Source organism: Euprymna scolopes, chromosome 2, assembly GCF_053919585.1.
Source record: "Euprymna scolopes isolate OS-2025 chromosome 2, ASM5391958v1, whole genome shotgun sequence".
Classification (NCBI taxonomy): Eukaryota; Metazoa; Mollusca; class Cephalopoda; order Sepiida; family Sepiolidae; genus Euprymna; species Euprymna scolopes.
In genome coordinates, this window is record NC_136483.1 from 195,622,485 (window position 1) to 195,646,913 (window position 24,429).

Consider the following 24,429-nt stretch of genomic DNA (forward strand, 5'->3'; position numbering starts at 1 on the left):
CGAGGATACTAAAAAGAGCTCTCGGTTGATTTCAATAAAAAAGCGGGGCAATGTTGGCAGCTGGTTTGGCTGCCCCAGCATTACAATCTTCAAAGGAAGAAAAAAAAAATTAATTTAATTTTTTTCAATATAAAACTATAATTTACATAAGTAATTTAGCTTACTCATCGAAGATGCAGATACACAATTATTCACGCAACATATTTACACACTTTTTACATATACTTTCCACCATTCATATGTATGGAGGCCCTAATCATCATAAACCTCTATTTTTTCTTTAAATTTGCTTTATACATACAACGTTAAAACAGAATTATGTATCACTTTCGTAGATGAACAGATCCTACATCGCCGCTGCCTATTATTATTATTATTATTATTAATAGTAGTAGTAGTAGTAGTATTATTAGTAGTAGTATTTCTGCTATTATATTACTACTAATACAACTACTACTACTAAAATATAACAAATTTATCTATTTTAAAGGTACTTATGGAGAAACTGGACAGCAGTTTTAAAAACTATTTTGTACTTTCACCTAACAATTTAATAGAAAGATAGGGTATTTAGCAGAGAAGCCAGCAACCGACTACAACGATAAAAAAATATATAAAAAAATATATAGGCAAGAATTAAATGCTACCGCAGCCAATAAAAATTAATTTTAAACCTACCTGGCTAATTTGTTTGTGTTTTAAAGTAGTTTTTATTGCTTTTTATTTAATCTCAAAAATGTAGCTTTTCCGAACGGATTTGAAAAAAAAAAAAAAAAAAAAAAAAAAGATAGCTGCATCTTCTACTTTGGAGAAAGCAAGCCTCGTTTGGACTTCAAGGTTTACATGTGCTTTCAGTTATTTTTTGGTATTTTTTACGAGAGTACCCAGCGTAGTATAAAGCCCTCCCCCCATGTTAAAAACGGCTTTGTGATGTGATTTGGAAGATCATTAATGCAGATCAGGAAAAGAGCTGGGCCCAGGATGGACCCCTGAGGGACTCCAACATTAATACTGTGGGCTTCTGATTTCTGCCGATAAACTACTACTCTTATGAACCTATCAGAGAGAAATGATTTAATTATTGAAAAGACATTTCCAGCTATAACGTAGCTGGAGATCTTGTGAAGTAAACCTTTATGCCATACCCTTTCAAAGGCCTTTGATATGTCTAGAGCAATTGCCTTAGAAAGAAATGTTCTTGGTTCCATGTAATGCTTCTTCATGTTTTGTTTCCTTAATATTTCGAGAGATTCGCTAATCCTATGAGATATAACTGTAAGCACATCTGCTGTAGATCTAGCAGAATGGAAACCATATCGCATGTCACTAAGAAGGTTATTTTTGCTGAGATGGTTGACTACTGCTCTATTTAACACAGATTCCAGCATCTTACTCATGACGCACAGGAGACTTATTGGTCTGTACTGAGAAGGATATGACTGATCACCTGAATTCTTAAATACAGGCCATACTGATGAGATTTTCCAGCATGATGGGAAGCAATTCTCCTTAAGACAATGCTTTAACAGCTTTGTAAGTATAAGTGCTAGTTCTGGTTGAAGTTTTTTGTTCACTATAATTGGAATGCCGTCAGGGCCAGTTGCTTTACTGGAATCAAGGTTTTTGATGAGCTTGGCAACATCACGTACAGATATTTGTATGTCAAATAGCGGTTTTTCTGATACAGGAGGAAATATTGGGAGTTGGCGGCCTTGGTTGCAAAGGGTAGAATAAGCTGCAAAGATCTTGGCAAAGAGTTTGCCTTTGTCTGAGGCTGACGAAATTAGCTCAGGTCCATCGTTCAGGAGATTATGTTCTTGGTTCCATGTAATGCTTCTTCATGTTTTGTTTCCTTAATATTTCTGCTGTTTTCATTATTGTAATTCATTGTATCTTTCCAATCATTCCTCTCATTTCAATTTCTGCCATTCTTTTTTCAAAGCTTTTCGGAATTGTTCCTAGTGCTCCTACTATTATAGGTATTATCCTGATTTTCTTCATCATCTATATTCTTTTCAGCTCTCTGGCTAGCTCTGTGTATTTGCTCCGTCTTTCCTTTTCTTTGATATTCACCCTGTGGTCAGCTGGAACAGCAAAGTCTATGATTTGACAGGATTTTTCTTTCTTGTTAATTATCACAAGATCCAGTCTTCTTGCTTGGATAGGTTTATCTGTCTGTATGTCCGTGTTCCATAGGATTTTGCGATTCTTGTTTTCAAGCACTGTTGCCTGTTTATGCTTGTACCATTGTCTGTGCATTTGAGATGCAGTTATTTGCATAATTTCCAGTGTACTGCCCCTCCCACTTGATCGTGCTTGTTCTTGTATTTCTTTTGGGCCAATTTGCTGCATTCGCTTACTATATGGTTTATCATTTCGTCGCTTTGTCCACAGGGTCTGCATTAGCTGATTTCCTGTGTTTTGTCAATCTTTGTTTTGATATAGTTGGTTCTTATCACGTTATCTTTTGCTGCAGTTATTAAGGATTCAGTTTTTCGGTTTACATGTCCTTTTCGCGTCCATGTCCTAGTGTTTTCATTATTCTCATCTTTTGTCATCCTTATGAATCTTCCATGTTGTTGTTTCTCCTCCCATTTTTCTTTTTTTATCTTATCCTTTGTCTCTGTTTTCTGTTTTCTTAGTTTTTTCAGGGTCTCTCGCTTCCATAATTATCCTTTCAGTGTTTTGCATTATGTATTTTTCTAATTCTTTTATATCATTCACACAGTCTACAAACTAGTCCTCTTCTGCCTTCTTTCCTTTTCACATAGACTCGGTCAACATCGTCCCTTGAGTGTAGGGCATTGTACATGGTCATGAGTTTCATGGTCTTCTGATCGAGTTGTCTCAGTTTTTCTTTAGTCCACCCTATGAACGGTCCAGAGTATCTAACTAGTGATACTGCCCATGTATTTATACCTTTTATTAGGTTTCTGCTATAATTTAGTATTGTTTTATTTTTGTTGGTGGTGATTTTAATATTGTTGTTAACGCTATTATTTTTACTAATAGTACTATTTTGATTTTGTAGATTTTCCTATTTTTTGTTTTCACTGGAATTTGGATGGCTGTATGCCTCCCCAAAGTAACAGTCCACTTCACACTCATCTAGTGGATGTCTGGTTAGTGATTTTTCTCTTTGATTTCTTCTTTGTCTGACGTTTCTGTTTTAGAAGAGGATTATCTAAGAGAGATAACTCCCCTTTACTAAAAAAAAAAAAAAAAAAAAGAAGCATTGTTGAAATAGTTTACGAAAATTAATTTTTTAAAATTATATCACATGTTGACTCCTTTTGGTTTTTGGTCACATGCCAAAAGTCATATCCGGAAATTGTTGGAGACCAAGACTGAGACGTTCCACCTTCATCTCCTGGAGTTTCTTTTGTGAAAAAGGGAAAAGTGGGTATTCCCTTGCACAATTCTAGCGAGACTTCCATGATATATACTTTTTAATATGTAATATATATTTTTTTATTTTTATTAACACAACTGTATTTTTATATATATTTATTTTTGTATTTTTGACATTGTTTCATTGTTACAGTTTATTTGTTTTTGATATTGTGTACGTTAATTAACACGTTTAATTATTTTATTACTTAATATTTAATTAAAAACATTTAATTATTTTATTATTAAATATTGTTTCATTTTTAGTTTGTTAATTAACTTGTTTCGAACTTGTTTTCTTTTCAGATTGATTAACTGATTATAATTGTTCAGGTATAGTATTCGTGTATTAATATTTTTCATTTATGTTCATTTTTTGTTATTAGTATTCCAAAATTTGTGTATTCGTTTTTGTTAAAGTTTGTTAATTAATGTGTTTCATTTTCGTAAACTGTTTCGGCAATGTTTCTTTTTTTAGTAAATGGGAGTTATCTCCCTTAGACAATCCTCCTCTAAAACAGAAGCACCCTTTGTCTTTTTATCCTCTTCGACCTTTCTTAACTATTTAGTGTTGTGCCAGTCGATGCTAAAACTATAACTTTATTATTATTTTTATTCACTAGAAGTTCTCACACAGGTAATCATCAAAAATTGCTCACTGACAACAACCGATGGTGTTTCCGGAAGTTTGGGTGGCAACAATTCCCCCAGTTCTCCACCTCTTTCAATAACTTTTGCAAATGAATTTGTGTTATCACAACAGTCACTTCTCGCTGGCAATGGCCATTGGTAATCACTGGAATTTAGGTGATAGTAATGCTCCCCAAGGTTTCAGTCCTCTTCGTACCCATCCAGTGAAGGTCTGGTTAGTGCTTTCTCTCTTTGGTCTGTCCAGCCTCATTGATTCTTCAACTATTCGTTGTGATGCCAGTCGATGCTGGCTCTACATTTTATTTTTGGTGGAGATAGTCAATTTACAATTTTGTAGTTTCAGTTTACTTGGTTGCATCTTTTTGTTTTCCTTCTGTTGAAGTTTCTATATGTTCAGTTAGTGTTTGTCGCTTATATGGATTAAATTCTTTGGAACTGTTCCTAGTGCTCCTACATTATTGATATATTGATTTTCTTCAGCTTCCATATTCCTTTCAGTTTTCTGGCAAGTTCTGCATATTTCTTTCAGTATTCTCTCTTTGATCTTCACTCTGTGGTTTACTGGGACGGCAAAACCCACAATTTGGCAGTTTCTTTCCTTCTTGTTAACTATTATGACGTTCGGTTTTCTTGCTTGGATGAGTTTTTCTGTTTGTATCTCCATGTTCCATGTTCATTTTGTGGTTTTCGTTTTCCTGTATTGTATCCTGTTTGTGCTTGATTTGTCGGCATGTTCGATGTGTAGTCATCTGCAGAGCTCTGAGTTTATTGCCGTCCCCATGCAGTCGTGCCTGTCCTTATATTCCTTTTGGGTTAGTTTGCTGCATTCACTTATTATGTGGTTTATTGTTTCGTCTCTTTGTCTACTGTTTTCTTGTGTTTTATCTATTTTAGCTTCAATGTGATTGGTTCTAATTGCATTGTTCTTTGAAGTTGTTAGTAGAGATTCTATTTCTCTGTTAATGTGTCCTTTCTTAGCCGCATTCAGGTGTTTTCATGATTTTCTTCTTTTGTTATTTTGATGAATCGTCCAAGTAGCGCTTTCTCTTCCCACTTTTCTTTTCTTGTCTTTTTGTTTTTGGATTAATAATGTCTTGTATTGTTCTTCTTGATGTTGTCTCTCACTGCAGTGATCACTTTTTCTCTGTTCTGTCTTATGCACTTTTCCAAATTTTTTTTGTGTCTTCTACAGTCTTTTATGTTTATCAATCCCTTCCATCCTCTGTTCTTTTTCACATAGTGTCGTATTTTAGGTGTAATGCATTTTGCATTGTCATTATTTTCCTCGTATTCTGATCAAGCTGTCTAAGTTCTTCTTTAGTCCAGCCTATAAATGGTCCATATTATACCTTATTAGCGATACTGCCCAGGTGTTTATTCTTTTAATTAGATTTCTACTGTATCAGTTTGTTTCTAAGAGTTCCTTTATTCTTCTCAGGTACTACTTTCCGTTCTTCTTTTTTGTATCTGTAGATTTGATGGTATATGCTTCCAGAATCACTAAATATTTTAAAGAGTCATGTTCATCGAGTGCCCTCATCTTCTCTTAGTTGAGCAGTTCTATACCCTCTGATGTCTTTAGTTTTCCCCTTTTCATCTCTAGTAGTGCATATTTCTGTATTCTAAATTCCATTCTAATGGTCTAGCTTAATATTCTGGTTGTGTTTATCAGATTCTGCAATTCCTTTTTGTTTTTTGCAAACAGCTTTAGATCATCCATATACATGAGGTGGCTCATTTTTTGTTCTGTCTTTGTAAACTTGTATTCGGCCCTACATTTCCTAAGTATGTAGTTGAGTGGCATCATGGCTTTGAAAAACAGTAATGGTGATAGTGAGTCTCTTTGGAAAATACCTCCCTGTATTCTTATCTCAGTCAAGTGCTGTCCTCCAGCTGTTAGCTCCAGTCTCTGTGTTTCCATTTCTTTCCTAAAAATATTAGCAACCTTGCCATATATTTTGTACATTCTTAGCCATTCATTTATCCATGCTTATGGGATTCTGTCGTAGGCTTTCTTGTAATCAGTCCATGTCATGGCTATATTCCTGTTTCTGTTTTTACCACTCTCAAAATCTTGTGATCAATGTATGTTCCTCTTTTTTCTTTCCTTTCAGTAGTCTACGAGTGTTAAGGGAGTTGTAGATCTGTTCATTCAGTTGGCCTGGTAAAATTTTCCACAAGGTCGTAATTGGTTAGGGTTGCCCCCCTTTTAGTGTGTTTTTGTAGTAACATAGTTCTTCCTTTGATCATCCATTCTGGTACTTCTGTTTTGCAGATACATCTTCTCAGACTTTCTATTAGTCTATCATGTAATCTTGTGCATTTTTGATCTTCATACTAATATTTCTAACATCATTATCATGTAGTATTTTCTATTATTAATTCTAGTTTTGAGCTTTGGCATTGAAATTGTATCACTTACTCTGAATTATATGGCAATGGTAGAAAATGGGTAGGCTAGTATAGACACACACATACACAGACACCACACGCACATACATATATATATAATTGTTAATAAAAAAAATGGCTAAAGAAAATAAGGATGGTTGTATAAAACCTGGAGAAGTTGGCTTACCTTTGAACGGAGGAATATTATCATAGAGGTCGGATGAAGGTTTCATCATGTAGTAAATATCCCAAACATTAAAGTCCATGTTTGGCATCATATTGCTTAACTTCATCACAGCTCGTTCCACATCTTCTGCACTCGACATGAAATGGTTGAAGGCGTATTTGGCAGCACCAAAGCGAACCTCAACAATAATCTCTCCACGTTTTGGATCGAAGACCAAAGTATTCATTCCAATATCAGTGACAATGTCTTTGATTTCCTTGATTTTCTCAGCACCAACTTTGTACAAAGTGTTTTTCAGTCCCAACACATTGTCTTTAACATCCCAGTAATTGTATGACCATAAAACCTATTAGAAACAATGGCAAAAACATATAAGTTACTATAGAAAGACATTTCGACATATTTTAACAATCGAACATGATTCCATTAGTAAACATCAAAGCAATTATCAATTAATTATTTTGAGTTTGTGATTCAGTTGAAAATGAAAAACAAAAGCTTTATGTTACCTGTTGGTAGACTTCGTTGATTGCATCCATGATGGCATCAACGATTGGATACTGTCTCACTTTGGAAATGTGACGATTCAATGTGGCATGAGCGGAATAGATGCTATTGGTCAAAGTGTTCATATGATCTTTGGCTTGCATTTTCTTTTCGTTAATCATCTCATACATTGACATCACAATATCGATCAGCTTCCTTCCGTTAGGGTATTGGCGCAACTTCTCGATCAGTTCTAAAACAAATTTCAAAAATAAAACATTATTTGATTCAATAGTATATAAGTGAACTCGAATTTTAATGATCACAATCAACAATTTATATTGCTACATATTAAGTTAGAGTTGATATGTTTTCAGCAGGTAAACATAAAATGATCATGAGTTTGATTAAGATGTGCGAGTCGACATAGTCATCTAAGATATTTGACATAGTTAAAGAATTCGTTGTGACCAAAGAGTTTTAGAGAACAGATGTGATGCAGCTGATGTCTTTGAATGAGATTAGCTAATTCATTATACACTGATATTAAGATATCAATCACTTTCTCACCTTAAGGCTTTTGGCTTCTCCATTCGATTATTACTAGAAACCAATTTCAAAAGCAAAGTCATTCATCCTAGTAACTGAATTATTTAATATTGTATAACAAGGCCGTATTTCTATCGATCATATTTAAGAATTTGTAGGACACAAAGCATATTAATCAATAATAAGACAGCTATAAAAGTTCTTAAGTCCAAGGTTTTAATCTCATAAATGACGGTTTAAAATAACCAAATGCAAATCCAGATAAATACTTCTAATGTTATTTTCGATTAAAAATGTTACCTTTTATTTTATTTGGGTAATTCCTAATCGAGGAAACAATTTCAGATTTCACTTTCATTGCGCGTTCGTACAAAATATCGCATTGGCGTCGACAGTTTTCAAGTAATTCGTTGACTTTATTCTATGGAAAGAGAAAAATTACATTTTTAAATTGAATGATCTGTTATATTAGCAAGAAATTCAATTGTATTTAATTTTATTTAAAAATAAAACTGAATGAATGTCGTTTGATATAATCTGCTTACCATGAGCTGCATGCTGTATTTACCATAGTAGAAATCAAATTCTGTTTTAACCTCATCCATTCGATTGTTCAGATATTGATTGAATTGCTGAATTTCATGCCTTATTTTGATAAGATTGTTGTTGAAGTTGAACCACATTTCATCGTATGCATTTGTGATAGATTCCATTGCAGACTTGACATAGAAAGAATCCTGGTCGATCATCTGTTTCATATAATGTACGGCATGTTTGAAATCGGTCGACATAATTCTGTACTCGCTTTCAAAATAATCTGTAATCGCTTTCAAGTCTTCGCTAAATGATCGTTCAACCAGATTGAATCTTGTGGAAATCTCACCATTCATTACTTGAATGAGAGAATCGCCAAAAGATTTCATGTCTCTTCCGTACAAAGTCAGTTTTTCGAAAGCAAATGTCTGAAAAAGATATAATTGATGTATTACTCAAAGAAACTATTATTATAACCATCAGAAAATAATTCAATCAAAAATTCTACGTATTATTCTACGAAAATGTGATATTTTTTATTTGATAATGTTTTAACACTTTGAAAATTCATGAAAAAGTTATTTATAAAATCTTGTTCATCTTGCATAAAGACTACCAACATTATATATATATATATATATATATATATATATATATATATATATATATGTATATATATATATATATATATATATATATAAAAGTGCATATTGATAACTCTCCTTTCCAAATGATTGCTGTCTCTTTTCCTCTGGAAACATGACTGTCTTTCCTTGCATGACTTTGTAGACAGATGCTAGGAATCTTATTATATGCCATGCAAGCCTCGTGATAAGTCCAGCCTATGTGAGCAGTAATTATCATATACCTAATGCTTCACTGTCACTTGTCATCGCAAACATTTCTGATGAAAGTGTTCAAACAGCTCGAGATGTTTACGATGTACGTCCAATCGTCACACGAATGCAAGAGTCGCCAAGACACAAGCTCTATGTACATAAAGCTTGGTTCTGGAAGTGATGCCGCGATCTGCCCAAACTTATTTCTCAAGTTATATAAAGGCAGCAGAGACTTTCTATATCTGCAGATATATTTCTGCATCAAGGGAACCATCCCTTGACAAGGGTTGCCAAGATACACAAATGGATCCATCACACATAACGAACTGCCACAAACCCGAATATCTAGTTACCACATGCAAGTATTAACGTAACTTTTCATCTTTTTCAGGCTAATTTTAAGGCCTAACATCGTGCACGAAGCCGAGAATTGATTCATTATCAATTGCATATCTTCAATTTTGTGGGTAAGAAAGTCAACGTCATCAGCATGGAGAAGTTCTCGGCTTGGAGCCTGACTTAAAGTTAAGTGGTTTCAGATTAAAAACGCTTCCTGATGTTATAAATTGCAAAAAACACCCACATTTGTTTCAATCATAGAATGTATGCGAATGCATTACAAATAATATAGAGAAGAGAGTTGGTGCATTTATGTTGCTTCACTTTACCCCATTATCTATCGGAATATCTTCAGACAATTTTCCATTAAAAATGGCCAAAATCTTCATGTCTGCATGTATTTGTCTGAGCATGCTCATAAAAAGTGATGGACACTTTACTTTCCTAAAGATTAACAGTATGTGGCCGTCTTTGTAATTTCCTATAGAATTTTGGTACGATATATAAAAACAAAATCAAAAAACAAAACAAGACAAAAACACCAGCAAGTCTGCAATATTATTTGGAACAACGACACTATGGCAACATTTAAAAAGTGATGGACACTTTACTTTCCTAAAGATTAACAGCAAAACATCATAGTTAAAGGTATCAAAAGCCTTCATTAAGACAATGCTAACTAGATACGGTGGCATTTGATATTCAATGCATTTTTCTTAAATTTAATGAGAAGCAAATATCATGTCGATGGTTCCTCTTCTAAATCTAAAACAACACTGTGAATTGGGAATAGTCACAATTATGTTTCTCTCTCTTGTTCTTATACAGAGACATTGAGATACTATCTACCTAGTCTTTGGGTACACAAGTGCCATGCCAGGTACTAGTGATGAAATTTTATACTGGATAGGTAACATTTTCACTTCCAGTCTTCAGAAGTTCAACATGAGAACTTGGTTTTTGTATGCTTTTTTTGCACTGATAAGCTGCCGAATAGGTGAAATTTAATTTTGTTTTTGTTACTACTTTTTCACCCCAAACAAAGCACAGTGCTACTTAGACGTAAGGGACTACTTTTGGAGACAAAATTGACAGGTATACTATGTAGGGAGTTGAGCAGCAAGATGTCTGTTTACATTACACTTGAACTTCTGCATATAAGTACAGTAAAGGAAGCAGATATCTGGGAAGGAATTCCAAAGTCTTGCAGTTCGAGAGAAACTATTAGAATAGAAGGCTTTCTGGCATCTAGGGATTTGTACAATGTAGGGGTGGGATTTTGCTGCTTGTCAGGTTAATCAGAGGTATTTACGTAAAGGGGATACAAGGACTTAGAGTTACTTGAAGCGCATTCCAGAGGTTGGAATCTGGTTGACAGTGCATGGCTTATTCAGTTAGCGACTATTTTCTGAATCCTTTCTAGTAGTGAGAAATTAGTAGCAAATGCATCAGCCCAAATGTGATAACAATACTTCATGCATGGACGAATAGTGACTTTGCAGAGGTACAGGATACTTTTAGGCATAAGTAACTTTCTAGCACAGTGGAGAGAGCACGCTGTATCGTGGCAGCCTTGATAATGCTCTCAATGTATTTGTTCTAATTCATGTTGCCTGTGAACGTTAAACTGAGAAGTTTGAATAAAAAGCTTTCAGATTGTGTATCATTAGCCATGGCTATTAGTCGTTGAGAAGGTTTCTTATAATTATTAAGGGAAAGAAGCTTAATCTTGGCAGCATTGAATGTTACCATACATTTATGTCCTCATTCATCTACAGACTGGAAATCTTCCTCTATGATTTTAGACGTTTCCTTAGATATGTGTTGATTCATTTTCCCTTTCGTATCCATTATAAAGTGTAGTGTCATCAGCAAATATACCCATCTCAGAGACAATTTTATCACAGAGATCATTTATTAATATAAGAAATAATAACGGTCTAAGGATCGACTGCTGGGGCACCTCCGCATTTATATCATGTTGTTTTTACATGTCACCATCGAGGACAACCTGGATTCTCTTATTTAAGAAAGATTTGTGTATGTTTAGTATTCGTCCAGTAATACATATGATGTGATTTTCCTGAGAAGATCATCGTGCCATACCCTGTCAAAGGCCTTACATATATCTAGGGCTACTGCCCTAGCTGCCTTTGCCTTATTCAGTATGTGGTATATATGTTCAGAGATTACAGTTAAGATATCTGCAGTAGAACGGGCTTGCCTGAAACTATACTGTAAGTTGGAAAGAAGTTTAGCATCTATGAGATGGCGAACTAGTACTTGATTAATTAAAGACTCCAAAATTTTTGCGATGAGTGGGAGGAGGTTAATGGAGCAATAATTTAGTGGATCAGTTCTTTCACTAGATTTATTGTAAACTGGTAACAAAGAACCAATTTTCCAGCAGTTTAGAAAGTAAGATTCAGTAGAGCCATGGGCCCAAACAATTGTACACAGGTGTAAAAACGAACAAAAAATGTGTCTATTCCTTGTAAAGTAGTTAATTTTAAGAACTATTTATAGCTCTAATATTGCACTATTCAGCTACTTCTTTTCTTTTTTTACATGGAGGTCACTGCTTATCAAGGCCTGGAAGCCACTCGGGGATAAGGGTTATTGCGTGTACAGTAATCAATGGGATAGTATTGTAGTAATTGTTAATATTGGAGATTTGATAAAGTGTCTTACTTAAGGGGGCGATTCATCAGGAATTTGTTTATATTGGACTTGAAGACATCCAAGTTTTAGTCAGGTGGGAAACAGGCAAACGGAGGAGAGTTCCAAAGGCGTGCACTTCTAAGAAGTTTTTTACCTATCTTCTTTTTAACCGATCTTCACCCCCAAACAAGGCATATTGCCACTTAGACGTAAGGGACTATAAATTGGAACCATGCCTAAGAAAGATTAAGATGTTGATTTATGTTACATATGAACTTCTGCATAATAGTGCAGTTAGTAAAGCAGGTAGCAGAAAGGGAATTCCAAAGTTTAGCTGCTCCAGGGAAGAAGCTATTAGAGTAGTAAGCTTTCTGGCATTTAGGGACCTCAACAGTGAATGGGTGTGATACTCCATGCATGGGAAAATGGTGGCTTTGTAGAGGTACAGGATACTTTCAGATGTGAGTAGTTTTCTAGCATGATAGAGGGAGCCTACCTTCCTTGCAGCAGCCTTCATAATGTCCTCAATGTATTTGCCTCAGTTCATATTTCCTGTTAATGTTAAGCCGAGGAGTTGAAGGAATAATTCTCAGGTATAGAATTATTTGTCATGGATATCAGTGGTTAAAGAGAAGTTTTGTAATTGTTAAAGCAAAGCAGCTTAGTCTTACTAGCATTAAATGTTACCATCCATTGGCAGCTCCATTCCACTACAATCTGAAGGTCATTTTCTAAGGATTCAACCATTGTCTTAGATTTGTGTACATCTGTTTTTCCCTCATGCATGTTATAGAGCATTGTATCATCAGCAACTATACCCACCTCGGCACATTATTATCAGAGAGATAATTGATGAATATCAGGAATAATAGTGATCCAAGGATCGACCCCTGAAGCACTCCTGAATTAATGTTATGCTGCTTGGATGAATGTCCATTGATGACAACCTGGATGGTCTTATTGTCTAAGAAGGATTTAATTATATTTAGTATTCGTCTAGTTATAACGTATGATTGAATTTTAATTAGCAGCCCTTCATGCCTGACTTTGTCAAAGGCCTTGGATATATCGAAGGCTACAGTCCTGGCTTCGCCCCCCCCTTATCTAGTGCATTGTATATGCATTCAAAGATGACTGTTAAAATATCTGCAGTAGAACCGCATTGCCTAAATCTTTACTGTTTGTCAGAATAAGATTAGCTTTTGTAAGATGGTGGACTAGTGCTTGATTGATTAGCATCTCAAAGATCTTAGTGAAGAGGTAGAGGAGACTGATAGGGTGATAATTAAGAGGGTCATTTTTTTCACCAGAATTCTTGTACACTGGTACAACAGAGGCCATCTTCTGGCTGGTAGGGAAGCAAGATTCAGCAAGTCATTTGTTGTAGAGTTTGAAAAGTACTGAGCATTTTGTAATTAGTATAGCAGGGATAAGATCAGACCCGCACGCCTTGGAGGTGTCTAACTTTGTTATGACTAGCCTGGGTGCCCGGTGTTGTCCAGGTGTTTGGATGTGTGTTGAGCAAAAAAAAAAAAAAAGTGGTAGTAGGCAAGCAGGTTCAAACCCGTACCGCAAAGGGGGAAAGAACGTGAAAAAAAAGTGACATCTTTGCTGTTGCGCCCATCGCCAAACTGGAAGTGATGTGGGTTTAAATTAATGCTAGTCAATCGAAAAGAGGGGGTGACTTTCGAAAATATCGGCGAAAAAAGCGACCCCTCCCTGTAGAAAAGTGCTTAGTTGAAGGTGAAGGAATGAATGTTTTTTTTGCCAATTTTTCGATATTTGTCGTCCGAAGGGTCGAGCTTCAAAATTGTACCAATCTCGTGAAAATCTGTCGCCTCTGTCGAAAGTTTTTGCGAAACATACATGCATACATATATGTTAACAGACAGGTGAGATTTATATTATAGATAACGCATACATGAGAAGGGGTGATTTTCAGATCATCAATTGTGGATTCCGTTCATATAGGGAAACTTGGGAGGGAGTTGTGTGTGGAGTTAGAGGCGAAACGCCGGCAAGCAGTTCCGTTTTCTTGATTGCCATGCATACGGCCTTCTGGTTGTTGTATAGTGGGGAATTATTAATTGCCCTTTATTCACTACACTATTATAAATTTTCCAGAAATCACGAGTTCCTATCTTCGGTAATCTCCAAAAATACCGTTAGGGCTTACAACATGGCCGCCAGAAGAGTCACGTGATCCGGTTGATCCAAAACATGAATCGTGCAAATGGAAAACGCAGCCTTGAAGGCAAACTTTGACAAACAATCACAATTTGTTTGTATTTAATTTTTTGTTGATATAATGTTGTTATAAAAATAGGCAAACTTTGAGAAACAATCTTAGATTGTTTTTAGTTAAAACTGTTTATAAAAAGTATTTTATTCAGAACAAACAAGTGGTCGACTAGGTGTATCAGAATTTTAGGCGGAATTTTTGACACCCCCAACAAAAAACTGCGAATAAAATATATAAAACTCGTAATTTCTGTTTTTAAAGTGCGTTGTCAATTTTCTTTATGAAATATACTTCCAAAATAAACTATTACAGTCGTTTAAAACATAATAGAAGTATTATTTTTTATTTTTTAAAAACAATGTTTACAAAATGTCTACGCACGTTCGTTTAAATATAAACTGTTTTTTTTACATCATATTTTTATAACATTACATCTTAAAAAAATGAACACCTTGTTTTAAATACCATTTTTATGAAAAACTCTGAATAAAATATTTTTTATAAACACTGTTTTAAAAAACAAACAAACTGTGATTATTTCTCAACAAAAAATTAAATGACCGTTCTAAATAAATTATTTATTATTATGATATTGAAAAACTGTTTTTGTACTTAATTATTATGCTTGTTTGTCAAAGTTTGCTTTAAATTTGCGTTTTCCGGTTTCGTAATACGGCGATTCATGTTTTGGATCAACCGGATCACGTGACTCTTCTGGCGGCCATGTTGTAAGCCCTAACGGTATTTTTGGAGATTACCCTATCTTCTGTGATTGTATGCGTTCCTTGGTTATTTCAGCATGTCTTCTTTTGGCTGTGGCTTTTAATTTAATACCATGATTTCTAGCACCTATAAATTTTTGCCTATTTGCATTTGATTTATGACGTGCGAACCGGTGGAGTGCATGCTATTTTTGTGTAATGGCAGTTGCACAATCTGTAGTGAACCATGGGGGACGAGTGGGGCTTGCTATAATACTTCCATGTGGGAACATGTGGTTCAATTCCCGCTTTGCACCATTCAATTGCCTCATTGGCCCACTGCTTAACAGGAAGAGAGAAGATATTGGTCCATAAAGCATCTCTGATATGTTCTCTCATGGCTTCCTAGTCAGCTTTTTTGTAGTACCTTGCCGTTTTGAGTAATGGCTCCTCACCTTGGGGTTGGGATTTGAGTGTAAGGTCTACTGATACTACTAAGTGTTCTCCATTTCCAAGTCGACTGTGGATTTTAGTCATACAATCCTCAGGTACTGTGGTAAGGAATAGGTCTAGAAGTGAGAATTGCTGATGATCACGATCTGGAAGGCGGATTTGGAGAGTGTCTGTGTGATAGAATAGGCTATAGAGAAGCTATAAGTAAAGCGTCTCACTGCATCTGTGCAATCTGAGAAACTAAGCCATTTTTATGGTGAACATTAAAGTCACCAAACATGTATTTGAGCATTGCTACCTAAGGAGAGTGCTGCATCTATACTATCAGAGACATGATCGATTAGGCTACAGTCTTGACTTGAGGAAGAACAGTAGAGAAAATATATAAGTAACTAACGCAGTGATGAAATGTTAGTTGAAAACACAATTCCAGATGTTGGTCTCTAGTTAAGGGGAGGGTGCTTCGAATACAAACTCCAAACCCGTGCATATATCTATTTGAGTCCTTACGGCAGAGAGGGAGGTATGCTGTCGTTAAAGTAGTTAGAGGTGATTGAGGAGTGTAGGTTTGTTTCACTTAATGCTACAATATCCGGGAAGTTTATTAAGAGGTAAGACTCTACATCATCTAGATTACTTCTAAACCCACAGATATTTGTGAATGCAAGACTCAAGGGAGAAGGCGAATTAGTTTTGTTTTGGGTGGTTGTCTGGTTTGATCGTGGTATTTGTTTGGGTTGTCATTTCATTACACTTTTGTTTAATTTCAGGTTGGGGAGAGAGTGTTGGGCAACATGGGCCAGTTTTGATTCCAAGTATATACACAATAGGTCCATTAGTCAAGTCCTGCCTAGGAAGTTGTGGTCTCATGAAAGCCCACCAGAGATAGCAGCAGGGTTTCTTTCCATGTTCGACATGGCACTACAACTATCCCAATATTTTACAACTGATGATAGATCAGCCACTGTAAGTGCTACCAAAGAGTTTGGGCTCCAGTATTGTCAGTCGAAAACAGCAGCCAGACAAATTGTTAATCAGGTACCATTAACTTCTCAGATAAGACTGGCCCAGATCAGTCCAGTGAGCACAAATGGAACGCAAGTAAACCCAATTTGCTCAGTTTGTGAGAGAAAAAAAGAATTTGGGGATAGGGGAACGACATGTCATAGTCACGAAACATTGCCAAGCACTGGGTGACTTCGATCGGTCCCAGGTATTGTACCTCTATGCCTGGCTAATAGATAAAGGAGTGTGAAAGCCGGCAATAGATGGATCCTGTCTACTCTTTAAGCTATCTTAAAAGAGCTATGTGCTATTTGTTTATATATTTAAATACTATTTCAAGTATATATATATATATATATATATATACTAGCAAAAGTACCCGTCGTTGGCTGGGTTCAAAAACAGCCTACAGAAAATGGACTCTGATTTATGAAAGTATGATAAGTTATGAAAAGGAAGGGTTGTAAAGAGATAGCTTCGAATTTGAGCGTATCAAAACCAAAGCAAAATATGATGAAAGTAAAAATAAAATAGATAACCCCCATAATTTATTATACCATACCTGTTCACACTGAAACACTTATCACAATATTTTGTGGATCTGTATTAAAAAACCTTGTTAAACTTTGTGACATATTTCCATCCAATGCGGTCAGGCGCGAACGAACACCCCATAATTTTATTATACCATATTCCTTTAAACTGAAACATAATTATCAAAGTATACTTATGCAAATAGATATGAAAAGTCTTTATTAAAGTTTGTGCCTATTTCCATTCTATGGAGGCCAGGTGCAAATGCAGACCCCACAATTTTATTATACTATCCCTATTTAAGTTAAAACGTACTTATCAAAGTATTATTATGTACATCTATATCAAAACACTTGTAAACGTTTTTTTTTAATCTTTTTATTTCCATACTTTGGGGGCCAGGCGCGAACGCAGACCCCACAATTTTAATGAACCACCGTTCTGCCAGATAAAACATACCCATTCCTGATCCTCAATACATCTTCTATCATTATATGTAATCAGTTTTCTAAAATAGTCAACCATGTAGGAGCCTATTTGTGACCACACACACACACACACACACACACACACACACACACACACACACACACACACACACGTTCAGCTTTATATATATATATATTACTTGTTAAGATATATATTTTTTCTTCTTACGCCTCATCATGGTACTTTTAAGTGGAATACGTCTGTTTAGTTGTTTTTCAAGTTTTTTTTTTATATAGTCTATGAATGCACATGGCGTGTGCTAACGAATAATTGGTTGGTTTCCTGTTTGAAAGCGTTGGCAAATAGTAAATCAAACAGAACACGTATATAAAATACGTTTTTTCTTCTTACGCCTCATCATAGTACCATTTGAAAAATAATTAAACGGCCGTGTCCCGCTTAAAAGTACCGTCTTGAGGCATAAGAGGAAAACGTAGTATTTAGACAAGGGCGAGTTTCTTCACCAGAATATATCGATAAATATTATTTTTAAATTGTTTATTATTTTTTGCGTTGGGTGGCTTCAAAACGTATTTTATATGCATTCTATTATAATATATATATATATATATATATATATATATATATATATATATATATATATATATATTACTATTATTACTATTATTACTATTACTAATGCTCGAAACAGATGATCCCTTTTAGTACATTGGTACTATTGTTTGTTCATGTAAGTAAAACTATTCAGTGATGCAGGAAATTGATTGACTTACTGATAAAATAATTTTCCAACAAAGGGCATAAAAAAAATTTGTTTTTAAAGTTTTAAAGGCTTTAAAGAAACTTCCAAGACTATATATATATGTTTTTTTTGCGGGGTACAAAATTTTATTATGGCTATGTAAAGACTAAATTTAAACTTGTTCGAAAACATTATTTTAGATTGTGAAATAAAAAAATAAAATTGAGTATAATTCTGCATAAATTTAGCAAAAGAAAAAGAATCTTTAATGCAGAAAGAACTATACTCTTCCAAAACCGGTTCTAAAATATTAGTAAGCCATTTGGCTACTTTATGTTGGGCGGAACCTATCATGGATGATATCGGTCTTAATAGTACCCCACTTTTATGGGTTTTAGGTAAACCATAGAGAGGGGGGCGTAATGAACCAGTCGGTCTGATTAAATCAGAAATGGAGGAAGAAAGAGCTCCACTTTTCACCCATTTAACCAGACGTCTTTGGAATCTAGATTCAATAGATACAGTAGAGTCGTGTGTCTCTACCGGACCTAGCTGTACAAATTTAGAGGTGTCATTGAGAATTGTCATTATTTTATTGATGTAATCCTGGTGGTCAAGTATAACAACACCAGAGCCTTTGTCCGGTTTAGTGATAATAAAAGATTTATTCTGGCGTAGTGTTTTGATAACACGAAAATGTTCATTACGCCATTTGGATTCACTAAACGGGACAGGAGTACCAGCATATGAATGAGCAATATCATTCAATTTCGCCTTAAGGTCACTAACCTTACTGTCGGAAACAGGAGAAAGTCTTGCTAATTGAGCAAAAAAGACTTCGAATTCAGAATAAATCTCTTCACGTTTGGGGTTAGAAGGGGAAATGCAGAAGTCCAACCTATGTGAAAGTATATTCAATTCGAGTTGGGACAACTGCGATAAAGAGATATTAAGGACGTTTCTAGAAATATCCGGGCTAGTCAAGCAACCAAATTTTTTAAATATTAAATGTTGCAATTTAATCTGGTGTTTTGACTTCAACCTGGAAAGGCTGCGTTCATGTATTCTTGCAACATAACGAATAAATCGTATTTTATCAAACAAGGATAAACTGCCTACATAATTTCTCCATAATTCACAGTATTTCCTTCTCAAATACGCCAGATCGCAAGACCGTTTAGATAAAAAATTGGAGATGAATGCATCTTCAATCTTTTGCCCAGGATGTAAATTAGCTCTTTTTATTTTAAACAAAATAAAAGAGGGACAGACTTTATTGCTCTGGTACATATATAAAAAGGATTGGTTAGTTTGCATAGTTTTTATTTTACTCCTAATTTTCAACAATAAATTTAATGCATAGATTAATTCAAGTGGGTACCTAGTCTTAAGATATTTAAATATTTGTTGCGGGGTACAAAATTTTATTATGGCTATGTAAAGACGAAATTTAAACTTGTTCGAAAACATTATTTAAGATTGTGAAATTAAAAAATAAAAATGAACGTGTCAGCTGACCGGTTTCGAAGCTCGCTCAACAGAGCTAAAATCGAGCTTAATTACGTTTTAAAAAGAAAAGGGGGGGGGGGAACAATGAATCGGAGATGAAAAAGTAAGGGGGGGGGGAATGTTACTTTGCATCAAATACCCGTGTTGTTTTTTCTTGTAAACCCATTTTGTCTTCAATTTGTAAAGATGTTCCCCCCCCACCGTAACAATTCTATTATTTATTTATTTAAATGTAGCTGCGGTGTGCGCTACGTCGGGCGGACGTCTCAAAGATTAGATAATAGGGTAAAACAACATGTTCCATCCAAAATTCGAAATGGAAATTACCTACCTTCGGACGTTTTGAACAATACCCATGGCTCATCTATAGGAGAGCACCTTATAAATAATCATATTTGCGCTTTGAATTTTAGTGCAGACTTTTTTCCATCCTTAGTAAGTCGCACTCTCTTTATCATCTTAAAATTCTAGAAACTATATATATTAAGACTCTGAGACCTTCTCTTTGCAAACAAAAAGAGAATCTCTTAGGGCTTTATCTAGTTTCTATTTAATAATTAACCCCCACCCCTTTTTTATATATATATATATTCCCCCTTACTTTTTCATCTCCGATTCATTGTTCCCTCTTTTTTTTTTTTTTTTTTTAAACGTAATTAAGCTCGATTTTAGCTCTGTTGAGCGAGCTTCGAAACCGGTCAGCTGACACATCAATTTTATTTCTTAATTTCACAATCTAAAATAATGTTTTCGAACAAGTTTAAATTTAGTCTTTACATAGCCATAATAAAATTTTGTACCCCGCAAGAAACATTTATATATATATATATATATATATATATATATATATATATATATATATATATATATATATATATATATATAGTCTTGGAAGTTTATTAAAACCTTTAAAACTTTAAAAACAAATTTTTTTATGCCCTTCGTTGGAAAATTATTTTATCAGTAAGTCAATCAATTTCCTGCATCACTGAATAAAAATCACAATATAAAATAATGTTTTCGAACAAGTTTAAATTTAGTCTTTACATAGCCATAATATATATATATATATATATATATATATATATATATATATATATATATATATATATATATATATATATATATATAGTCTTGGAAGTTTCTTTAAAACCTTTAAAACTTTAAAAACAATTTTTTTATGCCCTTCGTTGGAAAATTATTTTATCAGTAAGTCAATCAATTTCCTGCATCACTGAATAAAAATCACAATATAAAATAATGTTTTCGAACAAGTTTAAATTTAGTCTTTACATAGCCATAATATATATATATATATATATATATATATATATATATATATATATATATATATATACACGATAATGAGAGGTTGTTTTTGCCAAGAAACTAATGTTATATATAAGCATAGTCTATTATAATATTGGATTAAATAATAATTTGTGAGTCTGTTTGCCAAGCTTGAATTGTTTTTGATGTTTTCTATATTATCAAAGATGACTACTCACATTAAATTCTTGTAAAAGACGTGGATTCCACCTGATAGTTGATTTTAAGATGCTTTTAGCTTTTATCTCGACTTGAATAGCTGCATCTTCCATCACATCACTCTTCTTGTTGGTTCGATAGGCTTTCAGCATAGTTTTGGAGTCTATTATTTCAGCATCAATATGATACATTCTACCTGGATTTTCTGTAAGTAAAAAATGAAAATTATCAAACAAAATATTTCAAAAACTTTACAAATTAAGTACGTGGTTTCAGATGCCATTTGATAACAATTTAATGAAAATAATAGAAATTTTCCTGAGATTTTCATGAAAAAGTGAATTCATGTCCATTTTACCTCAGTTTATTATTATTTGTAATCATTATTTCATCAAAAATTCACACTGACAATCGCAATTTTGTTGATTTTTTTTTCGGATAAATAAATTTTTATCAAAAATATGTTAATGCTACTTTATAAATTGAAAAGTTATTTTCCTGATATTTTAACGAAAAAGTGAAAAGGTTATGATTTTTCCCTCAATTTAAATCTCATTTTAATTGAAATTGAATTATCTAAAAGCAAGATATCGAATAAAGTTATATGAATTGCATAATATCCTAGTCTCACCATATTTGTTCACTACAATATTAAGTAAATCTAACACTACTTTTCTTTTGTTTCTTTGTATCTATTGGATTATCTTCATCGTGGGCGGAAAAAAAAAACGCACTTATTCCAAACTAGTTCTCACCGGTAAATTTTTCTTAATATATACTATGTATTTGGCTAAAATTTTTTGTTTTCCATTTTCACCTTGAACGTTATACATGTTTTTTTATATGTTTATATATAAGTTTGAAAGTTTGAATTTTAAGTATTAATATTCTTGGAAATGTGTGTATGCATACGAACAAAGATCGACGGCGCCCTAAGAAAGAAGAAGAAAAAACCCCAAACAAAACAAACACCCGAGTGACTTAAAGAACAAGTTAACCACTGAATCAGCACCTTATGTTCTCCTAAGTAGATTGATATCTCCGTATCACAAACTTCATTCGCACGCGGCTAGTGCGGCCATCATAGTGTGCAGATTTAATGTCCAAGACTTAAATTTAGCCAACTTTTATCTGATAGTTTTCTATGAAAATATTAATTAAATCTAATACTATTTTCGTTTGCTTCTTTATCTGTATCTATTCAATTTTCTGTTTCATTTTCAGGCATGTTACTAGAATTTTTTCACTTATTTAAAAAAAAGAATTACGAAAAACGGAGTCGTCTAATCACCATCCTTAAACGATAATCTCACTAGTAAGAGGGAAATCTCTGAAAAACAAACGACAACGATAGAACTTTATTTAAGTATGATACTTATTATCTTACCAGCCATGCGAGGGCGCTGATAAACCTGGTCTGAAATCCCGGCGCATAGCTGCCTCCATTTAGTATCATTCATCTGTAGATCTTGCCAGGTTACTAATCTGGGAGAGTGAAGGCGCTTATATAAAGCCTATGTTTTTTTTTCTGTGACATTGCACTGGGACGCCTCCGGAGTCAAACTTCCTAGAGATAGTGACATTAACGAATTCCCCAGTTTGAATGAATAAATATCCAAGGCAATGGCGAAAACACATGAGGCAGACCTCTAGTCAGTAGTGAAATGGGGGCAAAAGTGGATAGTAACGTTAAACGCTACCAAGACTAAGCTCGTTTCAAGAAACAAGAATAAAATCAATTTCCTTCAAGAAACCTTTTCAACCATCAATAGCTATGGCTAAAGATACATTACCTGAAAGTACTTCGTTCAAATTCCTCAGCTTAACGTTCACAGGGAACATGAGTTGGAACAGATACATCGAGAGCATTGCCAAGGCTGCTGCGAAGAAAGTGGGCTTTCTTTACCGCGCTAGAAAGTTACTTACACCTGAAAGTATCCTGTACTTCTACAACGCCACCATTCACTCATGCATGGAGTATTGTTGTCATATTTGGGCTGGTGCATCTGCTACTAGTCTCTCACTCCTGGACAGGGTTCGAAAGAGAGTTGCCAACTTGATAGGCCCTGAACTGGTATCTAAGCTACAACCACTGTACGAAGTGTTGCACCTCTCTGCCTGTTTTACAAGTGTTTTAATAGTGGATGCTTCGACGAACTATAAACCCTTGTGCCTCTGACATAAATACCCCCGACAAATCCGACAAGCAGCAAAGTCCCACCCCTACACAATAGAGATCCCTAGATGTAAATAGTCTTCTACTCTAATAGTTTCTTACTCGGAACTGCTAGACTTTGGAATTTCCTTCCGGGATCCTGCTTCCCCAACTGCACTAACATGCAGAAGTTCAAGTGTAATGCAAACAGATATCTTGCTGCTCAACTCCCTACATAGTATCCCTGCAAATTTTGTCCCGGATAGTAGCCCCTTACATAAAAGTAGCACTGTGCCTCGGTTGGAGTGAAAATGTAATAAAAAAGGTATTTTGATTTTCTCACAATCTCACACTTGAGAAACCGTAATAAGGATCTTGTGGTTTAGGGCTTGGTGCTACGCATTGCTTTGGACAAGAGACAGCTGTCTGCACTTCGAATTGAAAAATCAAATGTTCACTCATATTAATAAGCGATATAATTTTGTGATAATGTTGATAAGTACTTTGATAACACCAGATGAAGTGTTGATGGTTGCTGGCCTTGGTGAACTCTGACTGCAGCTAAAACCTGATGAACAAGCGAGTTTTCAATTTACATATTTTCTTTTTACTGGGGATGGGGCATCGTACCAGATTCAAAACATTTACCCACTATTCAGCCATTCCAACCGAGAGCTCCTTTTAAGATTCTACCCTTTAATGCAATTGTTTGTTTGCATGTCTATTGCACTTGGTTCACTCTTCGATTTTGTCGAGCTATGAGTTGTAAAATCAATTTCCTGGTGGATAGAAATCAGCCTTCCAGTTACTTGTTGTAGTTTTTAGATGACGAACTGTATGACATTCGAAGTGGAGTGTTCCATAAGGAATGCGTTGATCATCACCCAGAGTTGTAGTAGGCGTCAGTTGAGCATTATGAGAACGTTAACACCGTGATTGTTTGTTAATTATAGGTTAGTTTTATATCCTAGATAAACGCTTTGCTTTTGCTCCATTAGAAAAATATAATTATATGATTTTGCCTAGTCAGTATGACAACAAAAAGTACAATAAGAACAACAACATAGAACGGAAACAAAGAAACTACATTTTGTTATAATGAACTTATTTTCTTCAAAATACT

At 34.5% G+C, this 24,429-nt stretch overlaps 2 protein-coding genes across 2 annotated transcripts in view; one reads left to right on the forward strand and one right to left on the reverse strand.

The window, feature by feature from the left end:
• LOC145301289 (uncharacterized) overlaps positions 1 to 24,429 on the forward strand; it is a 539,758-nt gene that overhangs the window by 333,593 nt on the left and 181,736 nt on the right. Inside the window, exon 2 of the mRNA XM_080144564.1 lies at positions 3,697 to 3,723. The gene's annotated coding sequence lies outside the window, so the exon portion shown is untranslated. The remainder of the gene's footprint in view (positions 1 to 3,696; positions 3,724 to 24,429) is intronic.
• The window catches only part of LOC145241289 (uncharacterized), an 82,487-nt gene that overhangs the window by 4,240 nt on the left and 53,818 nt on the right, over positions 1 to 24,429 (reverse strand). The window contains 5 exon segments of the mRNA XM_080104038.1: positions 6,620 to 6,965; positions 7,129 to 7,358; positions 7,955 to 8,075; positions 8,200 to 8,616; positions 21,172 to 21,356. Of these exon segments, the coding sequence (XP_079960164.1) occupies positions 6,620 to 6,965; positions 7,129 to 7,358; positions 7,955 to 8,075; positions 8,200 to 8,616; positions 21,172 to 21,356 (1,299 nt within the window).